The following is a 27,901-nucleotide window of genomic DNA, read 5'->3' as shown; positions in this document are numbered from 1 at the left end:
GGACATTCAATCCCAGATACTTTAGTATTGATTTAATACGCTAGTATCATGAAATTAATGTCCTCAATGTACTTAAGTATCGATTCAATACTTAGATATCTGGGATTGAATGTATGGACTCTTAAAAAACGTGAAAATACATCCCTGGCATTGAATGAGTTAATTTTAGCGTATGGATGATTTTTTTTTTTTCTCCCAACAACGTAAGTCCAACAGGATAGTTGTTTTTACACATTAGAAGGTGATATTACTTGAATAAAGTTGCATTTGTGATCATAATATGACTTAAGTACGATGTAAATTTAGGACTTTTGGCCTCAGCACAATATGACTTAATTTGCGTAACATTTCAGCTTTTTTTCCCTCTACAAAAGATGTTTCATGCAACGTCGCACCTTGTTTTTTTTTTTTCACTAAAATTCTATTGTCATTAAGGGATATAATATTTATGTTTAACTCATTGACTGCCAGTGACGGCTATAGACGTTAAAAGCCAATTTCAACTAAACCGGCACGGAACGAGTTAATTAATGTTGGGATTACTTGAAAAAAAATTCTCCCATGGACCCAAGAATTTGAGAACCCCTGGTGTTAAGAAGCAGGACACATACGGGGGGCTTCTGGGAAATCTCCGAAGTTGTCATCTGGAAAAAACTTGTGGACCAAACAGAGAAGATGATCCAATTGATGAAGTATGCTGCGATAAAAGCCCGATTTTTTTTTTTTTTCTTCTTCTTTTGCCCGAATTCATCTCCATGTTGTGGATTTGTGCGAGTATTGAGGAGGGGATTACACGCTGTAAAGCTGCCTCGCTTGTTGGCGGGTGGGCACGGATACCTTGGTCCCTAATCCGTGGAATTGTCAAGAACCTCCCCGAGGACTCTTTGTTCCGCTCCGAGCCCTCGCCTCTCTGCTCCGTCCTCATCCTGGATCTTCATATTCCCTCAATTCAACATGTTATCGCGTGTAGAAAACACGCTGGTACCCCCCCGCCCGTTTCGCCTTATTTTTGCTTTTGTTGGAACGTCACTTTGACGATGACAGGCGTACAGTAGCGAGCATCTCCCTTAAAACTGCTTTAGCCGGCGGGGGATGTTTGCTTAAGACTCGTGTTAAAGGGGATCGCTTTCCAATCCTCTTTTCAGAGTGGAGGAGTGGGGAGTAAGACCCGTCCCCCCTTTGGGGAGGAGAACGAGCCGGATCACCCATTGGCAGACAACTCGGTTGACTCCAAAGGCCTCCGAGACTATTTTTTTGTTTTTTAAGCCTCCATTTAAAAGATGCAAACTATGGAGAGGACTGCATGTGTCAAATGTTGGAAAGACCTGACAAAAACCACCAAGAAAAAAAACCTTTCTGGTAATTCGGTTCTTTTGGTCCTGAGTCTCGAAACCCCTTCACGCAAAATTTCCACAAAATTGGTGCATCTGACTGACCCGGGACACAATCTGTTCAAAAATGTCCACAGCAGTGGACATTTGCTTTTGTCTCACTCAAGCTATCCTACTAAGTCCTGGTATGCTTGATAGGAGACATCCTGGTTTTTCCAACGATGTCTCGTGTGTCTGGGTGGGACGCAAGTAACTTTGTTGTCTTGCTGGGACAAACTGGACACAACAGTGGACATTAATGAATAGGCCTGGTATCAGGAGTACTGTATACATAAAAGGGGATTTTGAATCCACAGTTCCAGATGTTTCCATCTGGTTTTGTGCCAGACTAGCAGTCAAATCTTCAACAGAGTAAAGACAAACAAAAAAGCCCATAAAGTGAAATCACCATCATCTTGTTTTGGTCCCGAGTCACTATCCCCTTTCTCGCAGAGTTTCCGTATAATTTGAGAGTCAGGGACATTGTAGGAGCTGAAACAATGCCCAGATAAGATGACAAAACAGTGGCCAATTCCGACCACCGACAATTATTTTTCACACAGAGACACACGAAAAAAGACAAGTTTGATGCGTGAAAGGGACTTTTGACTCTAGAGTCGTTTTGGTTCCAGATATAGGATAGGATTTCTGCTTTATTACCCACCAGAAACTACTTTTAGTCCAGAACAGAGAGACGAAGGAAGAAGACAGACTTTTGACTCCAAAAGGACATCTGTTCTCGATGTTTCCGCCTGGTCTTTCATATTGTATCTTCACATCGCACGTTTTCACTTATAGAGGGTGTGTCTGGAACGCTTAAGTCTGTGCCAGCTTATTTTGACCCTCTAACTCCTTCATTCTGTCAAGTTTTTTGGCAGAACCGGTTTTACCAGCCGTCTTTGTCAAACAGTTGACGGTTCTTTTCGTCTTGAGTGAGGCAACCTAAAAACAAGCTTGTCTTTTTGGTCCACAGTCTCTAGCTTTGCCAAATTGGACATCGGCTTCATAACCCACCCAGAAAAACACGACCCTCAAGTGCCAAACTTGTCCCGGTTTCCTGAATCTGTCCTGCTTCTTGCAAATTCACCATAAGCAATGAAAAGGAGGTATAAAAGTGTCTACTGTCGTCACTAATTCACGTGTAGCTTTTAGAGGGGGGTTTGAATGGAGGAAGCTTCCAGAATAGACGTGAACATGTTGACAGCTTCCAGAACAAACCAAGCGTCTCAATAAATAAGGACAAAAACCAATGTCGGAAGTGAAATAAATAAGAATAAGTTAATCCATCTCAATAAATATACCTCTTACACTCAAGCGTATACATACAACATATATATATATATATATATATATATATATATATATATATATATATATATATATATATATATATACATACTTCATATATAAAGAGATATTTTTATACAATATGTCTATATGATATGGTGTCAAGTCTGCTGAATCCTGTTGTGTGAAAAATCCTCACCAAATAAAGAAAGAAGAAGATATTCCTTGGAGGTTTTCCAGAAAAAGAAAGATATTTTTTGTCCTTCTGTTTTTTTTTTGTGTTTTTTTTAAGAAAACAGATAGAAAAATGAGGAAATGTAACAGTATATTCTTTATCAGCTCCATTGGTGGGGTTGTTTTTCACACGCAGGCGCACCGCTTTGCCGAGTGTTTCTTAAGGGTGTGGTAGACCACGTTATCGTCCAAGAAAGACAGGTCATCGTCAAAAGCGACCGGTCGGCAACAGGTGCGCGAGGGCGCGTCCCTGTCCAGCTTGTTTCCGTGACTGAGGTTGCTGAGGATCTTGTCGTAGTTGGTCTCGGCCTCGGCGCACGGGCCGCTGCAGTAGCGGAAGATCAGCTCCTCCCTGGTCTGGTAGCCCAGACCCAAATCCGTCACGTTGAGGTGAACCTCCTTTAGGAGGCATCCTCGACTGGGACGCCCCGACGTCCTCCCTCGACCCCGTCCGGCTTTTCCGCCGCCTCTGCTCCGGCCTCGCTTCCGGTCTCCGCCGTGCGCCCGTCCCTCCCCTCGTGTGTTTGTCGCCCCCTTCTGCCTTTGCTCCCGTTCCCTCGGACCCCGGGACTCCGAGGACCGCCTCAATCTGCCGATGGTCCTCTCAATAAAGTCCATGACGTCGTCAAACTGCTCCGAATAAGGGCTCGCCACGTCATCTGAAAAACAAACGTTGACTTTTGACACTTTGCATCATCGCTTCGTTTTCATCTTAAAAAAAATTCCTATGAATGTCAACGACCCTTTCTTGTCAATATATGGCCAAAAGTTTTGAAGGAACCACCTGAGAAAACCGAGGAACCTTTGTATCCGTCCCACTATGTCGTGCCAAACAGCATCCGAAAGAAATCTGATGCACAAATGTGTTGACTGCAAATGTTCACACTCAGTCGGCCTCTTTCCAAAAATCTGTTAGGACGTTTAGAGCGTGTCGATCGGAAACAGAGCAAGCGAGAGAGCTTTGTTGGTACGACGTCTGCGATGAGGGGATGACGAAAGTCTAGTCCAAAACCAGCTTTGTATGTGAGAGAGACTATGAGTTTTAGGTTAAAATCTTGAAGAATAGCATTTCATTAAGAATTACGTAGACGTCCTTGGAAAGATTTCTGGATATTGGACTCCTGAACGTCGAGAACTCCTGGTCTTTCACGTAGTAAAGGGACTAAATAGAAAGAGTTTTGGTTTTAGAGCGCCTGGAATAAAAGTGGTTTTCGTGTTGCGACAGGACAAATTGAAAGATTATTGTTTCTAGGACTCAAGACAGTTGAGAACGCCTGGTCTAAAAGGTTCCATGTACCGAATCGACGCTTGAGAATGATTTTTGGTCCTCGGATTCCTGGAGTTTGAGAACGCCTGATCTAAAACAGGTTTCATGTTGTGAAGGGACAAATTAGGAATCTTTGTGGTCCTTGGACTCAAGAGGTTTGGAAATGCCTGGTCGAAAGAGGGATTCATGTTGTGAACAGATTATTTAGACATTGGACTCAAGATGTTTGAGAACACAGTTGAGAACTCCTGATCTAAAACAGCTTTCATGTGGTGAAGGGACTAGAAAGATTTCTGGTCCTTCCATTCAATTAGTGAGAGTGCCTGGTGTAAAGCGGTTTTAATTTTAGACAGGGCTAATTTTTGGTACTTTGGAATCAAGATTTTTGGTACTAGTACTCAAGATGTTTGTGAATACAAGATCCAAAGCGGTTTTCATGTTGTGAAGGGACTAATTAGAAAGATTAGGTACTTGGACTTAACGCAGTTGAGAATACCTGGTCTCAAACAGTTTTCATGTCGCAAAGAGACTAATTTGGTTCTTCTTGGACACAGGAAGCTTAAGAGAGCTTGTCCTAAAGCAGTTTTCATCTTGTGAAAGGACTATTTGGAAAGAGTTTTGGTCTTTCCGCTTTAGAAGTCTGAGAACACCTGGTCTAAAGCGGTTTTCATATTGTGAAGGATCTAAACATTCACCTAGACTCCAGCTGCTTTCCATCTCCCAACAAAACTTGAAACCGAGCTAGCATATTAGCTTGCGTCCCAAGACCGCCGAGGGACAGCTGCCTCTGTTTTGTTTGGTGCCCTCTTCAAACGTCCCGACACCGAGAACTCCTGCGCTTTTATGTGAATTATTCAGAGGGAAGCAGACAATCACGAGCCGTGAACATCTGCTGACGGGGAGCAGGTCCAAAAGACTTTTTGGAGTCTGCCGCACCACACGTTGCTTCTATTACACGCCAATAACACGAGTATCCGCACCTCCCGCTCCATCGTCTATTGAGACGTTGTTCTCGAATGAAACAATTAGTCCAGCTTGATACATTCTTGTCAAGGCGAGTCGTTTTTTTTTTTTTTACGCGGCGCCAATTTGCAGCAGAAGGTGGTCAAGGAGATAATCTGTGGAATAGCTGGATAGAGGCTAGGTAGAAAGAGAAAATGCGATCGGGGGAGAACAATGGGCGCCACAACAGACGTGTCAATGACAGTAGTATCCAATGATGAAAGGGTTTTGGACTTTTGAGGCGTGGCAGGTGGCGTTGTGGTTTTGAGGTGTCACCGGACTCTCCCGACACATGTTCTGCGATATTTGATCTGCTTGCACTCTACAGCTGATTGATCCAAGTGGAGAGGAGGAGATTCTCTATCCATACATACGTTGGTGAAATTTATTAACGCCCACAAAAAATGAAAAACGGGGTGGTCTGTCTTTGTAGTCTGATGTGACGATGACACTTTGAATTTTCTCTTTGCTGACAGTTTGACTGCCGCTCAAGGGAATGTTGCAAAAATCGCAGGGAAATTAATGTCATATAGCCTATTAAAATGCATCTCAAAAATTGTAATTATAATTGTTTTATATGGTCCAAAATTTGGACAATATTTATTTATGTACACAAAATTTCGCACGTCCGGCTGCAATCACATAGAAATTTCAGAATGGTGGCATTTTGAAATCCTCTGCTGGAAATTTCAGCTCCCTAGTGTTTTTTTCCCCATTTATTCTTTCATAATCATAAAACATAAAACATAAAACTATATTGTCTTAACTCTTAAAGAAAAATATGAAAAAATACACCTTCGTTATTGACTGAGTTAATAGCTACATGTCAGTCATTGGGATTTTTGCTTGTGATTTTTGTTCAACCACTTCTTGATTTTAGATGTAATTCCACTGTCAGACACTAGATGGCACCACACTACTATCTGTGCACATTGTGGTATTTCACGGCAATTTTTTGCTGACAAACTTTGAATGATAAAACCTTTGTAGTCCTGCTTTTTATGCCCACAGATTTCTCAGTATATATCTCCATATTTTGGCAATTGATTGGGATGTGTTTTTCTGCTCCGACTGCATGTCCTAAGTTGTCCCCTCTGGAGTAAAAACCGCAAAGTGGGTCACTTGTGGTGTAAATGCAGCCTTAAGACTGACAGGCAGCGTGCACCTGCCGCCAGCGAGCGCTTGCGCAAGTTGTGCCGCCACTAATCAACAGCACACAAACGCTATCGGAGCCGCAACGCTTCCATTTCGACACTGCTGATTCCCTCCGGCGGTTTGCACTACCCGTTCCTAAATTTCACTTCATAAGCCCAAAAATGTTTTATGTACAACCAAAAATGCATCTAAATTTGAAAAAAAATCCAGATCAGTTTTATACTTTACAAAATCATCTCGCGGGCCGGATCAAATCCGTTTGCGGGCCAGAACCGGCCCGCGGGCCATATGTTTGACATCCCTGATCTTGCTATTTATACCAATGACGTTCGCCACTAGGTGGCAAAAGGAACAATGAAATCATTCACTTTAAAATGGATCTTTGACGTATATAGCCGTCAATGGTAGTGAATGAGTTAACGTCTATAGCCGCCTGTTTCCAATTCGTACAACAGAAAAATTTGCTTTGTTTTCAACTAATAAACAGCCCCAGATTTCACGTTGAGTAAAAACATTTGTGAGTAAATCGAGACAGGATAATTATTTCAGTATCCCCCGTTCATTGTTACCACGAAAGGTCAAAAATAGAAAGTCTGAGAAAAACATTTATAAAATTGTTTTACCCTCCTACACACTAACCACATTTAAATCTTATTGAATCTGTTTTTTATATGAAAGATCCTTTGTGCCAGTGACGAAATAAAAAAGTCAGAATTCTCACTTTTATCTCAGAATTCTAATTTTATTTACTGAATTCTCACTTGACAGAATTCTGATTTTATTCTCAGAATTCTGACCTTATTCTTATAATTATTTTCCACTGTTTAATTTACACGCTCATCAGTCATGATTGTGAGAATAGATTGACTATTGTCATCCTCACTTTAAAGTCAGAATTCTGACTTGATTCTCAAAAGTCTGACTTTATTCTTATCATTTTTATCCATTGTTTAATTTATATGCTTATCAGTCAGAATTCTGAGACTAGTGAGAGTTTTCACTTCAAAGTAAGGATTCTGAGAATAGACAGAATTCTGCGATGAGGATTTTGTGAGAATTCTGACTTTTCAAAATTGTCATATTAAAGTCATAACGCTGACTTTGTTCTTCGAATTCTGACGTTAAAATTCTGAGAGTCAAAATTCTGCTTTCAGACAGAATACGTTAACTCTCAGGAGAAATTTTTACCCTCAGAATTCTCACCTTTAAAGTCAAATTTCTGATTTAGTCTCGTCTTCATTTTAAAATTGGAAATCTCACTATATTCTCAAATCTTTAGTCCAAAATTCTGACTTTTAAAGTCAGATTTCTGATTTATTCTCATTTTCATTTTAGTCAGAATTCCCTTTATTTTCAGAATTCTGATTATATTCTTATCATTTTTATACATTGTTTAATTCATATGGTTATCAGTTAGATTTCTGAGAATAAAGTGGGAATTCTGACTGACATTTTTGAGGACAGTCAGAATTCTGAGATAAACTCAAGAATCCTGCCTACTTTTTTTTTTTTTTTTTACCTTTCCTTCACTGGCAATAACACACTTTTTTAATACGTTGAAACTTTTTTTTATTATAAAAAAAATATGTAAAAACAAAAGTCGAAATTCAGCCTTTTTTTCCCTCCAATTTTTTAAAGCGCTAATATTGACTGGTTGAATTGTTTGACCGTAATAACAAATATAAATCTTAGATGGTGATTTTGTAACATTCGTTAAATAATTGTGAACCAGTTTTACGTGACAAAAGCTACGTTAACCCATATACATATAAATAACACGCTAACCCTGTACGCAGCAAACGTAAAATGGCCTAGCGGGTTATGAGCCCGATTCCCCATCCACCGATTGGCCCCGGTCCCGCCTCCTGGGTGAGGATGATCCAGTGTCACGCAACTCCAAACAAACGAAAATTCCTGCCCGGTGTGGCTGTTAAAGGCACACATAAACAAAACGCTTCAAACTTTCCACTCCCGGCCGCCGTTGATTTCTGGCTTGAGGTCGCTGAGGCGGCGGCGGCGAATGTAAACAGCGGAAGAGAGGCCAAGTGTTTGGCAAGCGTTTTCCACGCTCATGGTTTGGTTCATGAGACGCGCCTGTTTTGACACGGGGGGGTGATGTAACGCGTAATAAAACACAAATGACATATTTGCCGCTCGATAAGCTTCCCGTCTGACCGTCTTATCCGAGGACCGCTCTCCGCCCGACTGATAATGGTGGGAAATCCGAAACTCGGCCTCGAAACTAACCAGGAAACCTTTGTTGCCTAGGTCTTGTCTAGACCCGATGAGATCCTGTTTTTTACAGATTTTTTTTTCATCCTTTTTTTTACACAATACAGGCTAGTTATAATTATAAATCTTCTTACTCTTTAACATCACTAGCAAACTTGCAAAATGCACTATAAATACGCTTCTGTAACCACTCGCAATCGAACAAAGCTTTACCGTTACGCCGTTTTGAAACGAGCGAGGCCGACCAATAGCAGACCAGCATCTCCCTAAGGAGACGCCGACCAATAGCAGCCCAGTATTGTAGTGACACGTTGCATGGAAGCAGTTTGACAGCAATAGTGAATAAGTGCAATTACCTAAAAACGATGGAGGCAAAACCACACTAATACAGCCAACCCCCTAGGGTCATGACAGTTGTTTTGTCGCAAAGCGGGGAATTTACCTTAAAGAGGGGACAAAAAAAACTCAGTATTCCATATCGCAACATGAAAAAAACGTAAGCCAGGGACGCTGTAACACGGGGGTCCACTGTATATTGAAATGTTTCAGGAAAATATAAGTTCATTAAACAAATGTTATGTTCAATAGGTTATTATTGTAATAAGCCAGATTCTCCCGCGTACTTGAATGGTTCCACCCAAGTGGGATTTATTGTCTGTACTTGGAGAAAAAAAAAAAAAAAAACGCAAAAATACGTCTTTGGCATTGGATGAGTGCATACGTTTTAGTGAGTGAAATCAAATGGCCTCTACATAGCAGATTCCCTCTCCCAAAATGACATGCCCACTTCTATTTGGTTATACCGGGCAGTTAGCGTGGTCTTACGTATGCATTAGATGACATAAAAATGCACGCCAGCAGTGCAGATCCTTACATTGATCCTCCATAGAGATCTCCTGCAGGTCGCTCTCGGCACTGCGCATCAACAGGTCGGCCCCTTGGTCCTCTGCAGACTGCTGTGCGGAATCAGAGTAGCTGGCTGGGAACGAGGTCCTCTTGGCTGACTGGCTGCTTTGGTAGAGAGGCCGGGTAGCGACAGAGCTCAGGAGCAACAAACACATGGCCGCCACATCCCATAAATTCATCTTAGACTCAGTTCCTATGAGGAGAGCTGGAAAAGAGGAGAGACCTTCAGCATGGGGACCTGTCAGGACTTCCAGACACCAAGTCCGGAAGTTGAGAAGGTAAATCACCACCACGTTACCGCTGGATCACCCTCAGGAGGCGCTAATATGTCGCGATTAAATAGCTATCACCTGAAAATACTTAATGCAGAAAATCTGTATGATTGTGCAGAAAGTTGTGAAATTGTATAATTTTGTTAACAATTCACGAATTTGCACAGAAAAGAACAACTCTAAGAACAGTTAAGTTAAAGAATCACCCAATTATGGGTCCAAAAAAAGGCCCGACTAAATCTTTGGGTCAATTTGACCCGGGTTTCTGCTTTGTTTTGCAGGAAGCAACCCCCCCGAAAAAAAATGGGTAATATTGGATGAGACTACCTCAAAACAATTGGGTTGTTTTGCATGAAAGAACTAAAGAAAAAATGGGTCAAATTGACCCAAACATTCAGTTAGTCCTTAAAAAAAGCCTGACCCAGTGTTTGGGTCGATTTGACCTGGGTTGTTTCTGGGTTGTTTTGCAGGAAGCAACTCCAAAAAATTGGTCATTTTGGAAGAGATGACCTCCCAATTTTATTATTTTTTGTATGAAACTACTACAAATATTGGGTCGGATGGACCCAAACATTGTGTTAGTCCTTAAAAAAAAAAAGGGCCCGACCCAATGTTTGGGTCAATTTGACCCATGATCCTGGGTGGTTTTGCAGGAAGCAACTTCAAAAAAATTGATAATTTTGGATATGACCAAAAAAAAAAAAAAATTAGGTGGTTTTGTATGAAACAACTTAAAAATTGGGTCAAATTGGGTCCTTTTTTGGGGTTATTTTTGACCCAGCTATTTTAGAATGTGGTCATTTATGTCCACATATTAACATGCAAATAAAATACTTGAAATAATAAATTTTCCCTCACCAACTAAATATAATGCACACATAAAATGCTAATTTGTGTGATTGAAATAAGTACAATGTTTACACAAAATACTAAATACATCTAAAAAAAATGACAAATTATGTAAGATTGAGCATAAAATATTTATTTTAGCTATGAAATGGTAGAATATGCTAAAAATATACAAATTTGCGCACATAATAGTATATTATACACGCAAAATACGCACTAAAAACAAAAAAAATCTGTCATTTTGCATGAAATGACTTCCAAAATGTTTTCACACAAAACAAGCCAAAATGTTGGGTCACCACCAGAGTAACCCAATAATGAACATCTTGGAAAATCATCTAATTTCATTTGTCCTAAAATCATGAATTACAATTATATCTTTGTTTACAGCCAGAAAACGTCAAACGAACAATAATCCTGCCTTGTCCACCTGTTGCTATTCATGCAAATGGCCCAGATTTCAAGTCGATTTGTGATTAAATTGAGACAAACTCATGTATCATAATTCTGTGACATTTTTTGTCAGCTGCAAGTTCATTATGATTAAATACACAAGGAGAAAACGAAAGTCAAAACTTGAATCTTTACAACTGCATGCACATGTATTGTTTTGCATTCAGGCAAACGTCATTTAGTTTAAAAAAAAATAAGAGTTCAACACTCACCTTAAAGAAGGTCCATGCAGACCTGCACCTCGCAGCGTTTAAAATCCAAACGTCACGTTTTGTCCTTGTATGCATCCAAAAAAAAAAAAAATCAATAAAAATATCCCAGTTGTTAACGCGACAGTTTATGTCCACCGTTGGAAAAAACAGCCGAATTGTCCCCAGGCGATCCACAAGGTGCGCGCACTTTGGACCTCGGAGTTGAAATCCAAAAGACGCAATGTCCCACTCCACGGGTGGAAAAAAAAAAAAAAGAAATGTTTGTTTCCCCTTTCCCCGCGTGGTCCCTCGCGTTGGTCGTCACATCGCGCGGACGGCGAAGATCTGCGAGGGTCTTGCGGTGTCCAAGTCCACGCGTGTCTTTCTGGTCCTCATCGCGCAGCCGTGCAGCGCCGAGCCGCGCTCCGCGGCCACTCCGCACGGATTTATAGTCCGCCTCCCGCTTGGTATCCGCCCCTCGCATTAGAGCAAAACACACACACACATGGAACACACACACTTTACACACCGCGAAACGCACTCATTTACTTTTTGCTACCGGATTTTAACAATCAGGTGGCACTAAACGTGTATGACTTGGGTGTCAAACATAAGGGCCGCGGGCCGGACGCGGCCCGCAAAGAGGTTTAACCCGGCCCGCGAGATGTTGTTCAAATCAGCATAACTCCCGAGCCGTTTGCGCTAGCAACTTAATTCCAACGGATTTTGAAATAAAAAAAACGGAGAGATGTGTCGGCGCCACAAACAATATGGTAACTGGCACGTTTTTAAATTTTTCACAAGGACGAACCGGTGCGTCGTAGTGGAGAGAGAGGCTGTGGCCATCTTATTATGTATTGTAAAATATGGATTTCATAAAGGAATTGAAAATTGAAAAATTGCAGTTTACTCTTTTGCACACGTTGCAAACTATACACGTTGCAGTTTTTTCCCTAATTTTGTAAATGCTTGTAAATGCCACTCATATTGTTCAGTGGCATCAATTCTGTCCATACATATGTCGGTTAAATTCACAAACACCCACAAAAATGGTACAGTCTGTCTTTGTAGCCTTTGAAGTGATGACGTTTTAACTGGTCTCTACCGCCATCTACTGTCATGAGGTGATACAAGTCAACAAAGAATTTTTTGTTTACTGACATAGTTTGACCGCCGCTCAAGAGAATGTTGCAAAAATCGCAGGAAAATCAATGTCACGAATCCGATTAAAATGCATCTCAAAAATTGTAATTATAATGCTTTTAAATGGTCCAAAATTTGGACAATATTTATTTTCGTACGCAAAATCTCGCACGTCCAGCTGCAATCACATAGAAATCGTTGCATTTTCACATTTTTATGTTTTAATCATCTGCTGGAAATTTCAGCTCCCTTGTGTTTTTTTATACCATTTAAAAAAAAAAATAAAACAAAAAAATGTGGCCCTTACGTCACTAGCTAGCAAACAAATAAGACGTACTCATAACCCCCCCCCAGAATTCCTTTGAAACGATAGCTCCGCCCCTGGCCGCCCACCCTCACAGGAGCCCCCTGTTTGGAGTTTTCAGATATCTGTGGGATTATGTCACACATCCTCATGTCCTTGGATTTGGATGTCAGCGTGCGGAATGCGATCCGGGCATGATCGGAACCCCGTCGTCGGCATCGAGTTCCCGTTCTGCTCGGCTTCTTCCTGTTGGCTAAATGTAATGTTTAAGGTTATGTAAATATGCGGCTTTTCCGAAGCTAAACGCTTGCCAACTGGGCCGCTTTGAAAGTTCAAAACTCGGCGGGCAGCGGACGATTTGGGCTGTGGTTCCGCCGCGGCGATTATTTAGGCAAGCCCATAAAACGACTGCGCCGCCGATAAAACAAACAAAATAATTCATTTGCTGTTACCAGAGTTTATTAAACAGAGTTTATTACATTAATATACTTCCATACTATAGTACTAAATGTGTATTTTTTCAAGAATATCAAAAATTGGCATTTCTGTACCTACTATAAAATACATATTTAAAAGACAGAGAAAAGCGCCATCTAGTGGGTCCTATTTTAGATTATTCTGAACTCATTTGCTGCCAGCCCAATGAGAGAAAAAAATTGACGTTTATAGCCGTCAGTGGCAGTGAATGACTGATCTTTTCAGAAATATGGCAGCAGAGTTATGCAAGTAATGCATTTTTGTTTTGGATATTTATAACAGCGATTTATAGTGACAGTTAGAAGTATCGAGCGAATCAATGCCAGCCCAATAATCGATACCGCTTTTTTCAAACCGATACCAATATGAGTACTCAGAACCTTGGGTCAAATTGACCCATGGGTTGTTTGAAATTTAATATATATGTTGGGTCATTTTGTATAAGACAACCAAAAAATTGGGTTGCTTTGTATAAAACCCAACTTGGGTTGGGTCGGTCTTTTTTTTCTTACATATAATTGAGTTATTTTTTCACCCAATTTGTTTTTCTGAGCTACGATTTACCACCGGGTCATTTTGACCCGATTAGCTACGATTTACCATTGGGTCATTTTGACCCGAGGTGTTTAAATTATCCAATGGCGTCAGAAATTAGCGTACTAGTTAATTTTGCGTAAAGTTGCAAATGTTACTCAACAGACTTTGATGAACTAGCCGGTGATTTTGTTAGTTTTTTACCTTTCCAGGAAGTCTTCACTTGTTTGTTTGTTTTTTTTTACCTTTCCAGGAAGCGAATCCTTCAACGTCAACACGGCAATCGCGCACAAGTTCCACCTGCCTAAAGAACTGCGACTGAGATGGAGCCTTCCTGTCAAGACACGTTTTTTTTTCCTTACTGGATCCCGTCGGGCCGTGCCCTCTTCATAAAGGTCTGCGGGGTGCCGAGCCAAATTCTCATTGTATGAATTCCTCGCTGTCAAGTTCTCACACGGCCGCATTCAGTCGGATGACGGCGCTTGTTTTCTTCCAATTGTGTGCTTGTAATTTGCCTCGCGGGGCTTCTTGTAAATCTTTTTTTCCACGCTAATTGTTTTGCCCTGATGCCGCAAAGGACGCACTGTGCCTTCTTTCGAGCGATACCAAAATCATGCTAATTGCCAGGTTCATTTGGTACTTGGGGCCTTACCTAGCTTATAGATTTTAGCGGTGATCTGGAATATTGAAATTGGGAATCGCTCCATTATAAACAAAAACGGATTGGGTTATATTGGTCAAAATATCCAGTTTTCAAACACAGCAGTGGTGTCAAACGTAGGTAAAAAATTCAGTTAGTTTTGTTATTTCTACAGCATGTAATTATAGATTATACTTAGGAATAGTCTCTTGCAAACGGTCGGTAAAAGTCTCCGGTTTGCCGTATCTTCTGTATTTGCCCGTTTTTTTTTTTTCCCCCTAAAAAAAGACGCTCTCTAAAAACTACGTAGATTTTCCAAATTCTCCGGATTTGTTTGTAGTAATCATAAACTGGAGTATTACGTCGTGGCCCTAGGCAATTCCCCGCTGGTTACGGTAGAACCAGAGAATTTTTCCAGATTGGATAGACTTTGGTGAGACTACTGCCACCTAGTGGCTTGGCATGGTTTTAAATGAAACTGCAATATGGACGGAATTTTTTTGTAGCTAGCTTTTTTAGCATTACTTTTACACTCATACGTTTAGAACTGGGCAACTTTGTCTTGGACCTCATGTTTTAACTGTGGTGTTCCTCAGGAGTCAATCCCGAAACCCTTATAGTTATATCTCAACAGGCCAGTTAACCTATTCAATCCCAAATACATAGTTTAAAGTAATTAAAGTAGTTTAATTAAAGTAGTTTTAAATTAATTAAAGTAGTTTCAGTAAGTTATTACTGAATGCATGAATTACTTAATACTTTTTAGTTTGAATGTCTGGACTTAAAAAAAACTTAAATAGGTCTTTGGACTTGAATGAGTTCATATTACTGCTTATCGTTTTAGTACTACAAAGCATTTTAGATGAGCCTAATTGGCGCGATGATGTCACCGCCTTAGACGTGTCGGTCTTCTTTTGGGGCCCACGCACAGAGGCTACATTGTCTGTGTCCTTGTGGTCCAGTCACCAAGAAGTCCCCCTTTGGTTTGTGACTCGCCCGTGTGTCATACGAGACCCGAGGACAACAAGGCCGTTTGACATGAAGTCATCTGCGAGAGAGCGGATGCGTGACTAAAACCAAAAGCGCTAGCTCTAAACATCATGCGCTCGTCGTAAACTTCATCAATCGGATTTTTTGAGGAACACGTTTTTATTTCCATCTATTACTTTGTTTGTCTCCACTCTTGTGTCCATTTTGTCTCATCCAGACAGCAAAAGTAATTGCATCCCACCCAAACGCGAGACATTTTTGGAAAAGCCAGGATGTCCTCGAATGAGGATGGCAGGACTCAGTTGTGTCACTCCAATGAGTCAAATGATGTAGACCAAAAACACACACAAACGAATATGGTGCGTCTCAGGGTGATACGGATAATTTATCAAAAATAGGGCTGGGCAACATGGCCCCCAAAAATTCAATTTTTTTTTCACTTAGCCTGAATAATTACGATTTTAATCAAAGTAATAAACCCAATGGACGTTTATCTAAAGTTTTTTTCATTTATTAAAAAAATCGTTTTTAAATCGTGTGCAAAATATCGAGACAATAATTTATTCTGATTTCAATGCTTTGAATCAGTTTTAAAGTAAACATAGCTTGCGCATAGCTAGCTTAAACACCACAATTATTTTAATAACTATTGTGCAAAATCTCAATTTCACGATTTGGCTAATTTTCACATTTTGAAAAAGACGCATTAATCGAATTAACTAAATTTACTGAGTGAAGGATTACCAATCAATTTGCTAATCGGTAGGAATTACAACTGAAAAACGTATAAAAATTTACTACGCTGTGTTTTTTTTTTTTTCTTTTGATGATCGAGGAAGTTGTTTGGCGATGCTTGTCGAGTTGTGTCAACAGGCAAGCGCACAAAGCAAGCGAGCAGGAAGTTCCGCCAGCCGCTCCATTATTAGGACATGTCATAGTTGAGATTTGGCGGCACGCCAGATGCCCGAGCCATGGTGGCACTCGGGCCGGCGCCGCTCTTCCATCTGTTTCGCTCGTTGCTCAGACCTTTCAGCCGCGGCCTCTCGCAAAAATACACGCCGGTGTGTGTACATGAGATCACTTGGTACTATCAAAGTTCAGGCAGGACTATGACACGGTTAAAAATAGCGCAGAGGAAGTAAGGTTAAATCTCTCACACGCCGACACTAAAAGCGCCGGGGAGGATCGCGAAGAGTCCTTCGGTGGAAGTGGGGTTCGCACGGTCCGATTTTGAACATCAAAGTCGATTCTTAAAATGCAAGGGACCACGTGCACTATAAGAAAAACAAAATATGTTTTTCCTTTATGGTCTACGACGTGAAGTAGAAATGAGCAGCACACTAAATCCCATTGGGAACCGTGGACGTTGTAGTACCAAGAATAACCTGTGAGAGGCGACAGTGAGCAACAATCAGACTTCAGGTAGTAGAAGAAGAAAAGAACTGGAAGACACCAGACATACGAATGAGTTATTTGTGGTATTTTTCATGAATAAGAAGGCCCATGACAATCGAATCTGATTGATTAGTCATTCATCTTTTATTAAAAAAAAAAAAAATCTGGTGATTTGCTAAAGGATTGTCTAAAAATGGATTTCATACTAAATGAATTATGTCATAATACTTAGGTTCACTAAAATTGAACCTCAAAACAATTTTAGCTCTATTTCCCTTAACAATAACAGTTTGCGGATCGTGAATATTGAGCAGGTTCAACACTTACGGTTTTTGGTAAACGGATTAACTGAACATTAAAATCATTCCCGCCTTAAAAAATTACACTTCTCAGTGAAGTGAAAAACGTACCTTTCTATTTCCTGTAACAGTCAGTGAGTGTGGATCGTGAATATTGAACTGGTTTAACATTTACGATTGTTGGCTCGACATATTAACCAAATTTTTAAAACGATCGTTAACTGAAGCCCTAAAAAGAACAATAAAACAATTGATTGAAAAAAATGGATCGTAGAATTGAACAGGTTGAGCTTTTATAAATGTTGAATCTATTTTATTAGTAAACGCTTCATTTGACTTGACAAATGAACCGTTTACTAATAAAAACGTGACAACGACATGAACCGTTTATCAATACAATAGTTCATTCCAGGCCCGGAAAGGAAAAATAAAAGTTTCTCAGTTATCGGTCTATTTCCTGTCTGTGGATCGTGAATATCGAACCGGTTGAAGTTTTACGATTGTTTTCCGAGCAGATTGACAAAAAAAAAAAAAATTAAACCAAATTCCTAACACGCCCCACAACAAAGGTCAATAACAGAGAATAGTTTTTTGATCGCCAAATTTGACCACATTATCGGTATGCGCGTTCCCCGTTTTAGATAACTATCACTCGCGCTTACCGGGCTTTTTCGAGCACCGATATACCCGGGCCTGACTTCCTGCAGGGCGTGTGAAGACCTCTGTACTGGTCAAGGGTGAATTATCACCCTGGCCGCGTCGTTGATTCCGCTAATCTCTCTCCCGCGGACCACTAGCTTTTACCGAGAAAAAAAAACACAATAAAAATCAAGATCTTAAAAACCTCATTGTTCATGACGGGATCAAAATAACTAGACGATACACCCGATGGGGGAAATTGAGGTGTCACTCAACTGGGACGAGGTTTGACAAAATACGCGCCCCCCCCCCCGGTACCCCCTTCCCTGAGGTGACACGGCGGCAGACTTTGTGACGGCTTTATGGTGTTTAGTGTTCAAAGAACACCCGCCTACCGTCTTACCAAACAAATAATAACGTTCAAAGGATGAAACGCTCACCCGGGAGGAAGCGGCGTCGCGTTTTACCGGGTGTCTCGTCTTACGCATTTGGACCCAGCTATTTTTATTGTAACCTTTGCTGGTGGCCATTTTGAAGGAAAGGAAATGTAGGGCAGTGATCCAGCAGATGGCACTGTGGTGGGGAAAAAAAAACAACAACTTTTTTTCTATTCCGTTGCGTATAGCTATGTCTCGAGATATGAGTTACGTCTTTAATTCCACCTCTGAAATCATATATAATGAGGAACATATACATATATATATATATATATATATATATATATATATATATATATATATATATATATATATATATATATATATATATATATTCCGATGGTGCTACCGGCCAACTTATGACATTTGCAAGACTTCGATGATTGGCTTAGCCTGGACTCCCATAAGGCAAAAGTCTTCAAAAGTCATGATAAATATGAATATTTCAAGTTCATTAATATGTAAATATACAGCGTAGTTACTTTTCTCACATTTTTACAATTTTTGTACAATTTTATAAAATAAAATTACATATGTTTGGATAGGCCTGATGCTGCTGAACATTTTGAAATTGTGGAAGTAAATATATATTTATATTTGACGATGTTATGACCCTTTCAAAGTCAGCCCAATTTGGGCGATAATAAGGCCCAGGCTAGTGAAAAATCCCCGGACACCCATTGGTTCATACCGAGCTGATTCAATTATTCGTACCGGTGTTAGCAGATCGCACAACGGGAAAGAATCTTCTTTTGTTTTTCTCCCGATCCAATTTTGACCACAAAGTTTAACCCGAAGCCTGCACGGCGTCGCCAAACCGCCAATTTAGTAAGCGTACGATGTAACAAGGACGCTCGGGCGACGTCTTTGCCAGCCAACGTCCCCGAGTGACTAGAGTCAAGGTTCGTCTCCGGTTTCCCGTCCTAATCCCGCCTGGTATGTGTTGAAAGCGCTCGCTTGCACCGCAGCCCCCCCTAAATCATCATTTTCTTCGCCGTACAAGCCGGCGACAGCAACACAATGCTAGATTCATGTTGCCGGTTCATCTTGCATGAATGCGAGGCGACACCCGTGCATTTTGGCACCTCCCGCACACGGGCCTGTGAGAAAAACTAGACGCACACGCGCCCGGTAATACAAGAAGAGTATCACGTCGCAGGAGTTGATCAGAGAAGTATGACCGCATTGTCGCTCGTTGCTAAATCACGTCATGTTGCCACCTTGCCGCTTGTTCCCAGAAGGAGACAGACAACATGTCCCATTGGCATTGAAAACTCTACCGGGAAAAAATATATATACAAAAACGTCATGAAAATGTGTAAAGGGACTTATATATATATATATATATATATATATATATATATATGTATATGTATATATAACAACTCTATTGATTTTCATTGTTTTTGTGCAGTATATATCTTTTCCCGGTATACTTACCATATTTTCCACACCATTAGTAGCACCGTATTATTATTATTTTTTTACTACTAAATTTCCAAGTATCCTAGATTTATAAACAAGTAATATATGCCATACGTTTTATTTTAGAAAAAAAAAATACAGTTTAGAAGAAAAAACGGAATTATTACCAAGGAGTGTCAGCAAAGTCAATTGACGTCAAGCTACCGTATTTTCCACACCATTAGTAGCACCGTATTATTATTATTTTTTTTTTTTTACTACTAAATTTCCAAGTATCCTAGATTTATAAACAAGTAATATATGCCATATGTTTTATTTTAGAAAAAAAAAACACAGTTTACAAGAAAAAACGGAATTATTACCAAGGAGTGTCATCAAAGTCAATTGACGTCAAGCTACCGTATTTTCCACACCATTAGTAGCACCGTATTATTATTATTATTATTTTTTTTTTACTACTAAATTTCCAAGTATCCTAGATTTATAAACAAGTAATATATGCCATACGTTTTATTTTAGAAAAAAAAAACACAGTTTACAAGAAAAAACGGAATTATTACCAGGAGTGTCATCAAAGTCAATTGACGTCAAGCTACCGTATTTTCCACACCATAAGAGACGCAGTCTCGATTATGGGGTCTATTTCCGTACTTAACAATTGGAGTGAAAACATTAAGTAAGTCTTCCCTATTATTTGGACATGCAACTTTTAATTCGGCGCACCTTATGTTTCGGTTAAGTACGGAAATAGACCCCATAATCGAGACTGCGTCGATTATGGTGTGGAAAATACTGTAGCTTGACGTCAATTGACTTTGATGACACTCCTTGGTAATAATTCCGTTTTTTCTTGTAAACCTATGGCATATATTACTTGTTTATAAATCTAGGATACTTGGAAATTTCGTAGTAAAAAAATCCCACTTCCATAGATTAGAATCTATAGTAGCGTATTATCAATATACATGAAAATACCATTGGAACCGTTGATCCCATAGAATATGATACAAAAAAAGTGTCATAGAAGTGTAAATTACAACGAACAATCGCACATATAAATACGTACCTACATATATACCAATAGGATTCATTCTCCCGCCGAGAAATACCACTGGGACTGTATATCCCATAGACTTAATACTTGTACAGAAAAACGTGCCAGAGAAGTGAAAATTATCACCAAATTTCATATTATCGCTACGATTTCCTATAACCCTAAATGTCCCAACGGGAGTGAAAAGGTTCAAGTTCACATATCAACGGGTGGTGAGGGGTACCAAATAATTATGACCGAAAATAGTTTTGTCCACAAAGTCCCACCTAAGCAGCAATATAAAGGGATTCCCTGCGACGAGCTCAAAACAAAAGTCTGTGTCGTATTTCAAGAAAGTCAAACGCGCACCGAGCGGCAGCCTTGAACTTTGCTTCCTGGACAGCGTGTTACAAGCGACCTAAAATAACAGAGCGAGTGGAGACAATTGGACTTAATGACACAATAATCTAATCAGTTGGCTCGGGAGTGGAGGTCACGGGAGACTCCACTTCCAAGGTCAGAGAAATTAGTCATAGCTAGCGCTTGGATAAGAGCGTCCCCGGATTGGGCGTTAGATTTAAGCAGCTGCCGTGTTTGTTGATCAGATAGGAGCCAATTCAGGAGTTAAACCTTGGACTGTTTTTGCGTTCGAACGAACGACTTCCTCGTAGGCGCTAAAATTAGCAAACGTCGGAGCTCCACCTAAACTGCGGACGACCGCGTCACATCGCCGCAAAAAGAGCGTCAATCGAAACAAATTGAGCTCATGGCCATGCTACCTCGAGAACCTCCTGATTTCGGTGATTTCACCGTTTATGTCTTCTTACTTGCGTGTGTCTTCCCCGCGAGAATAATGTGGAAGAAAATGACCCAAAATGGTCAAAATAGAGCATCATTTTGTCTTCCTTTTGATCTTTACATTAAAGCATTTCATATCAAAGGGAAAGCATTGAGAAAAAAAAACTAGGAAGCTGAAATTTCACCTGAATGCTGACATGTCAAAGTTCAAAATAGCATACAACCAGAAGTAGTCCTCAATACTGCGATGAAATGACCCAAAAACGGTTCAAATGAACACTTGTGCGGTATTTTTTTCCAATCCTGTGATCTTCACATCAAAGGCATTTCATATCAAAGGGAATGGATTAAGAGAAGATACTTGGGAGATGAAATTTCATTGAGATAGCGACATGTCAAAGTTCAAAATGACACGACAAATTAGTTATCATCCTATCAGGAAAATTACCCCAAAATTTTCAAAATATGACACTTTTTCTCCAATCATTTGATCTTTACATCAAAGGCATTGTCCTCCAAAGGAAACATTAAAAAAAAAAAAAACACCAGGGAGCTGAAATTTCACCCAGATTGTGAAATACTGCGAGAATGATGTGGAAGAAAATGATCTAAAAACGGTCAAAATACCGCACCGATGCTAAGGCCTTTCGTGTCATACATTTCGCTAATGTGGGTTAGGGTTAAGGTACCCCAACCCGTTATGGTACAGTTTATTTTGAAGGATTAACTGGCCTTCTCACAACGTAATTTTCTCTTGGTTTGACGATGTCACTGCAAAATCTTTTATTTTCTTATAGATGACGGCTGCAAATCTCGGCGCAAAAAATGTTTGAGCACCCCTGCTTTCGAGCCCCCGGGCAAAAAGTGAGTCACGGGGCGGAGGAACAACTTTGAGGCCTTTTCAATAGTTGTTGTGAGTCCAACGGAGACATACGGCGAGGTCGGAGGTCCCGCTTTAGGGTGTCGGATGTTGAACGGCCGCCGGCGTACCGTCAACTCGCTCGCTCTGTCTTTGGAACATGTTGCTCAAACATATTTGAAAGCTGGACCGCTTGCGCCAAAGGAGGCTTTTACACCACCGGAACCAAATCCGGGACGGGCGCTCGGCTTTTTGAGGCGGCAAACGCGGCTGTCGGGATGCTACGTTGGGCGTCGGGTTACCCGGCGTTGGCATGCGCCCGCCGCCGTGCACGCAGAATAGACTTGCTTGACGTGCTGACACAGCTGCGGAACAACAACGCTTCTAGTCCGCGCCGGCGGATTGATGAGACAGGCCTTCGGTTTTTAGATGCTAGAATGCGTTTTTGATTGAAACTTTTTATTTTCCAGGTAAAGAAACTGAGATGGCAGCAGAGAAAAACAAGCAAATACAAATAGCAACAATTACAAACGACTGAGACCGGTTTATTATTCATGGGCCACAAAATTGAAAAAGAATGGATTTTGCAACCAAGAGGTTAGTAGTCTCCATTTTTTTTTTTAATGCATTGAGTTCTGTGAAGTTATGATTTATTGACCCACTTTTTACAGGGGAAAAATACTTATTTTGTGTTTAAAACATTAAAATAAAACAGTATCAATCGTTAGATTTGATATTGTTGAAAAGATATGATGTGTTGAAAGGAAAAAAAAAATCCATTCATTTACTAAGCACTTTTATAATCAGGGACCATTTTTGGTCACTATAACTCTAGTGACCAAAAATGGCGTCATTCAAAACATACTGTTATTGCTTATATAAATGAAAAATATGTGTGTGTGTGTGTGTGTGTGTGTAAAGTATTATACAAGTCATCTCTATTGTTTGATATTATTAGAAAAAATTTGATCTGAAAAAAAAATATATATATAATGGGGAGTATTTATGGTCCGTTTTAGTGAGTGTTTTTAAACGCACCGTCCAAAAATAATAAATGCATAAAAGCAGTGATGTCATGACCTATTGGGAGCTGCACACACCTCTCACCGCTCAATTGCGATTGCACGTTTTAGCCGTCCAAAATCCTGACAAGCTTTATAGCAATTTTGGGCTTAAGTATATAAACCAACCCGACAGAATTATCTTCAAAACCGTCCTGATTTTCAGCATATGTGTCCCCAGATTTACAAGTCCACCTCATGTCAAGTCATCTCTGAAGGCATTCCTTCAGAGAAGGTTTTTCTGCTATTAAAAAAAAAAAAAGTGTGCGAGGTTGCAGGGGGCAAAGCTTTGGAGAAAAACCGCAGCTTGAATTTCCAGCACATTTTACAATCTTTGTACCTGCTGCAAGTGCGCAACAAAGAGGTGTCAAAATTGAAAGGAGATCGGCCTGTGTGACAAAAGCGCCGGGAGCCATCGCAAAAAAAAACCCGTAAAGCTCCACCGCCGCCCCCGCAGCAGATGGGAGCGTTTGGGTTGTGTCCGCGTGGGGGGGGGGGGCAAAGAAGCCGGCAGACGCGGGCGGACGGTGAAACGCGTCCCGCCGGGCAGAGGGGGCTTTCACTCACCTGGCCTTTGGTGCGTCCTCATGTTACCGCTCTTGCGGTCGGCCGCCGCCCAGTCGGCCCGCTCGCCAGACAATGGGGACCGATCGGATTGGGGGGGGGGTACGTTTGGGGCCCCATTGTCGCCAGAGTATCTTTTTACCCGGGCGGTTAAATTGAGCGATGGCGGCGGCCATCAAAGGCGGGCGGCGGGCTCCGGGAGCTCGCCGGCCAGGCGCACTACATCATGTGGACTTTGAAAAGACGCACCTGAAGACCTGCGCTTGAATGCCGCACCTGCGCCACTGTCTTGTTGCGAGCGCCATCTGTCTTATTCAGGCCGACCCCGTTACACATCTCACGCCTTTCATGCTCAACTTTTGTGGCCACAAAAGTGTGTGTGCGCGTGTGCACGTGATTGTGGAGGTCCACGTGCAAGTCAGCCCGTGACTGTGTGCGTCAGTTGAGTTTTATTGGGGCAAGTGCATTTGTGGAACCTACAGAATGTGTGTTATAGTGTGAGTTATGTGAGAGTATGTGTGAGAGTATGACTTGATGAAAATGTGAGTTTTTGTATGAGTGTGTGTGAATGGGAGTGCGTTTTTGGAAGTGAGTTAGCGTGCATGAGTGTGTTTCTTTGTGTTTGTGTTATGTGAGAGTAGGTGTGAGAGAAGTATGAGTTGATGAAAATGTGATTGTTTGAGTTTACATATGTATGACTGAGTGTGTGTGAAGGGGAGTGTGTTTTTGCAAGTGAGTTAGTGTGCATGAGTGTGTTATGTGAGAATATGTGTGAGTTAATTATGACTTGATGAGAATGTGACTGAGATTTTAGGTGAGTGTGTGTAAATGTAAGTGTTTTTGCAAAGTGAATTAGTGTGCATAAGTGTGTTTCTTTGTGTGTTATGTGAGAGTTTGTGTGAGAGTTAAGTATGAGTTGATGAAAATGTGATTGAGTTAACAGATGACTGTGAGCGTGTGTAAATGGGAGTGTATGTGAGTTAGTGTGCATAAGTGTGTTTCTTTTTCCTGTGAGAGTATGTGTGAGAGTAAAGTATGAGTTGATGAAAATGTGATGGAGTTTATGCAAGACTGTGAATGTGTGTAAAAGGGAGTGTGTTTTTGCAAGTGAGTTTGTGTCCATACGTGTGTGAGTGTGTTTCTGTGTGTTTGAATGTGAAAGTATGTGTGAGAGTTAAATATGAGTTGATGAAAATGTGATTGTTTGAACTCAGAACTCAGGAATACTGTCGTACTTTTTCAACTTTGCATGCGTGTGTTAAAACGAGCGGCGCACGCCATCCTAAACCTCCAGCAATTACGTCAGTGACCGCTAGATGGCGGCAAACATCCATATCCAAAATAAGAGCTCTTCTGAGAGGATGACCTCAAAACAGTGGTCACGAAAACGACGAGCGGCAGGCAGCCTCAAAGAAGGCGAAAAATTGCTCATTGGTGATGGGAATTTGTGATTTCCTGGGGAAATCGGAGAAATGCGCTTTTGAAAATCGTAGTTTTCAGAGGATGACAGAAAGTATTGATGTTTTTCTGACCGTAAAGGAGGCTGGGAATAGCTGACTATTAATATTACATTTACTATGTACAAACAATATGAATGTAAATAATATATCATTTTTAAAATCTATGTATCATGTATATATTTTTACATGAAGTGCAGTTACAATACAAATGAACAGACATTTTTTTTGCAATGTCTGCCCAACTCTCACTTGAAAAGGCCTTCTTTTCAACATCGTAATATATTTTTATTAATAACTGTTGTACGTAATCAACATTCCTTGTCAAATGAACGTTAAACACGTTTGCGTGTGGATTATGTAACTCCGAAAGCAAATGTAAAATGTCGCCCTCTGGTGGACCGTTTTATAACGTTTCCTTGACTACGTGTTGAGATCAAAACGACAGAAGTCAAATAAGGATTTAAAGCGCACAAATTGACTTTTGGATTGTTTGTGTACAAACAGTTGTCTGGAGTTTCCGCCCATGGGACGAGCCGCATCCATTTGCAGTCCGGGCTGAGCTAAAAAAAAAAAAAAAAAAACACACATCAAAGCCAAAAGCTAAGCATGCATTGAGCTTTGTTGAATAATGTCTTTTATTATCGTCCAAACTTCAAAACGGAGCAAGATGAAGTGTTTGTACCCTGTCTGTGAAGCGCTTTATAGTCATGAATCGTCTGGCTTACGCGTCAGCCATAACAAGGACGAAAGAAGGCCGCTGCGTAACGTTGACATTTGAGGACGCGGCGGGGTCGTTGCGGTCCAAAAAAAAAAAAAAAAAAAGCCGGCGTCAACTGAACAATAGCTAGCGCCTTTGTGGAAAACAGGAAGAGGATGTGGAACAATATATCACTGAGAGGGAAGCGGTAAGGTGTTTCCAACCGCGGCCGTGTCATCAAACTCGGCAAAGACGGCGGATTAGGTGACACAAGTTCGATTTTTGTCTTCTCGGGGGACACGAATGTGTGACAGGAGCCTGTATCAGCGAAAAACGAGAAATCAGATACTTGCAGATTGGAATCCAGCGTCTTCCAGCCATGCCGACGCACAAATTACATCGCGTCTTTTTTCGCAATCAGGCCCAAGCCCTGACTAATATAAAAGTATTGCTTTGGCGCCATCTCAACTGTGTTGAATTTGGGGGTGGAGTTTTATTTAGACGGTTATAACTCAATTGAATAGAGAAGAGGATAGTTTGTCGCCATCTTGTGGCATGCATTGGTAAATATAAGCCATTTTAATCATCAATTGTTGGCGATTTTCCGTTATTCGCGCTAGGGCTCAGTCACCCTAAGCGATAAATATTTTGGACCATCCACTCATCATTTCAAAACCTAAAGATTGTCCAAAACATTTTAACTGACGAATGATTTGCTAGCACGAAGAATGTTTGCAGCCTCGGGATTCTGGACCAGAAAGTCCTTCCTTTGTTAGCTTACAGCTAGCTAGCTAGCATGACAAGGGTGACATGGATGGATTTAAAAGTGTCTTTTACACCATGCTGGCATGAAGTTTTCAAAGTTGAACTCGGTCCATAGAATCCCTTTATGTTAGCTTAGCGCTGGCTAGCTAGCGTGCCATTGAAAACACGGATGGATTTAAAAGTTCTTACATCGCCGTTGGCCTCTTACGCCGTTATAGCGTGAAGAAAGTTTTCAACGAGGGACTTTGGACTGTAGAATCCCTTTTTGTTAGCTTAGCGCTAACTGTCTAGCATAACATTGGAGACAAAGATGATTTAAAAATGCCCTTACTTTGCTGTTAGCCTCTTACGTCGGGATACTATAGAATCCTCATTTGTTAGCTTGACATGCTGTAGCTAGCATGAGCTAACATAAGCGACATGGATGGATTTAAACGTTTACTAAAAGCAAATAACCACCAAGGGTGCTACCGTTGCTCAATAGGTTATAGTAAGTGATTATTACATTAAAAATGACAACTTTTCTTACGATTACACGTTAGCTTGTCGGTACGCAATGAATACGTTTGGAAAAACGTTGTCGAAATGCTCTCAAATAGCTGTCGGTCAATGAATTGAAATAATTAAACGCAATCAATTACCGTATTTTCCGCACTATAAGGCGCACCTAAAAGCCTTGATTTATTTTTTAAAAAGCTGATGGTGCCTTGAGATTGAGATTCGTAAATGGGGAAAAAAACTGATAAAGTAAGCTTTACCTGTTTCTTTTGTGTGTATTACTTCAAGTATTACGATATTGTGATTGAAAAAGTATGAAAATATATCATTAATTGAGGGTGCGCCTTATAATCCGATGCGCCTTATATATGGAAATGTTTCAAAATATGTCATTTTATTGAGGTGCGCCTTATGATCCGCTGCGCCTTATAGTGCGGAAAATACGGTATTCGTTTTTGCGGTTTTGTAATATTTGGAGGAAAAGGTACAATTTTTATTGGTCTGAAGAAGAACTTTATTAATAATCCCTCATTCCAGCGCATTTCAGCCGCACTAGCTTTACCTAAAGCTCCGCTAAATCCATATGCGTACGGTGCGGCGAGCTTCATTTCATAACAGGATAGCTGATCGTACGGTCCATTAACTAATACATTTCTCCTAATGGC

At 40.7% G+C, this 27,901-nt stretch overlaps 2 protein-coding genes across 3 annotated transcripts in view; one reads left to right on the top strand and one right to left on the bottom strand.

Moving 5' to 3' along the window:
- Nucleotides 1-2,729: 2,729 nt before the first annotated feature.
- Nucleotides 2,730-11,614, bottom strand: gdnfa (glial cell derived neurotrophic factor a). Its single transcript, XM_088434773.1, has 3 exons — nt 11,240-11,614; nt 9,422-9,658; nt 2,730-3,550 (listed from the first exon to the last, which is right to left on the bottom strand). The coding sequence occupies exons 2-3, from the start codon at nt 9,630-9,632 to the stop codon at nt 3,018-3,020; spliced, it is 744 nt and encodes a 247-aa protein (XP_088290899.1). The 5' UTR covers nt 9,633-9,658; nt 11,240-11,614; the 3' UTR covers nt 2,730-3,017.
- opn4xa (opsin 4xa) overlaps nt 9,452-27,901 on the top strand; it is a 38,071-nt gene continuing 19,621 nt past the window's right edge. The window contains exons 1-3 of one of the 2 annotated variants that reach the window (XM_088434769.1): nt 9,452-9,731; nt 13,930-14,071; nt 22,662-22,788. The gene's annotated coding sequence lies outside the window, so the exon portion shown is untranslated. Of the gene's footprint in view, nt 9,732-13,929; nt 14,072-22,661; nt 22,789-26,013; nt 26,182-27,901 lie in introns of those variants that run through there. The other variant, XM_088434770.1, reaches the window with a different exon arrangement.

Source organism: Hippichthys cyanospilos, chromosome 15, assembly GCF_059441005.1.
Source record: "Hippichthys cyanospilos isolate Australia breed blue-spotted pipefish chromosome 15, RoL_Hcya_1.0, whole genome shotgun sequence".
Taxonomy (NCBI): Eukaryota; Metazoa; Chordata; class Actinopteri; order Syngnathiformes; family Syngnathidae; genus Hippichthys; species Hippichthys cyanospilos.
The sequence above is the reverse complement of the archived record's forward strand: the minus strand, read 5'-3'. Positions and strand labels throughout refer to the sequence as shown.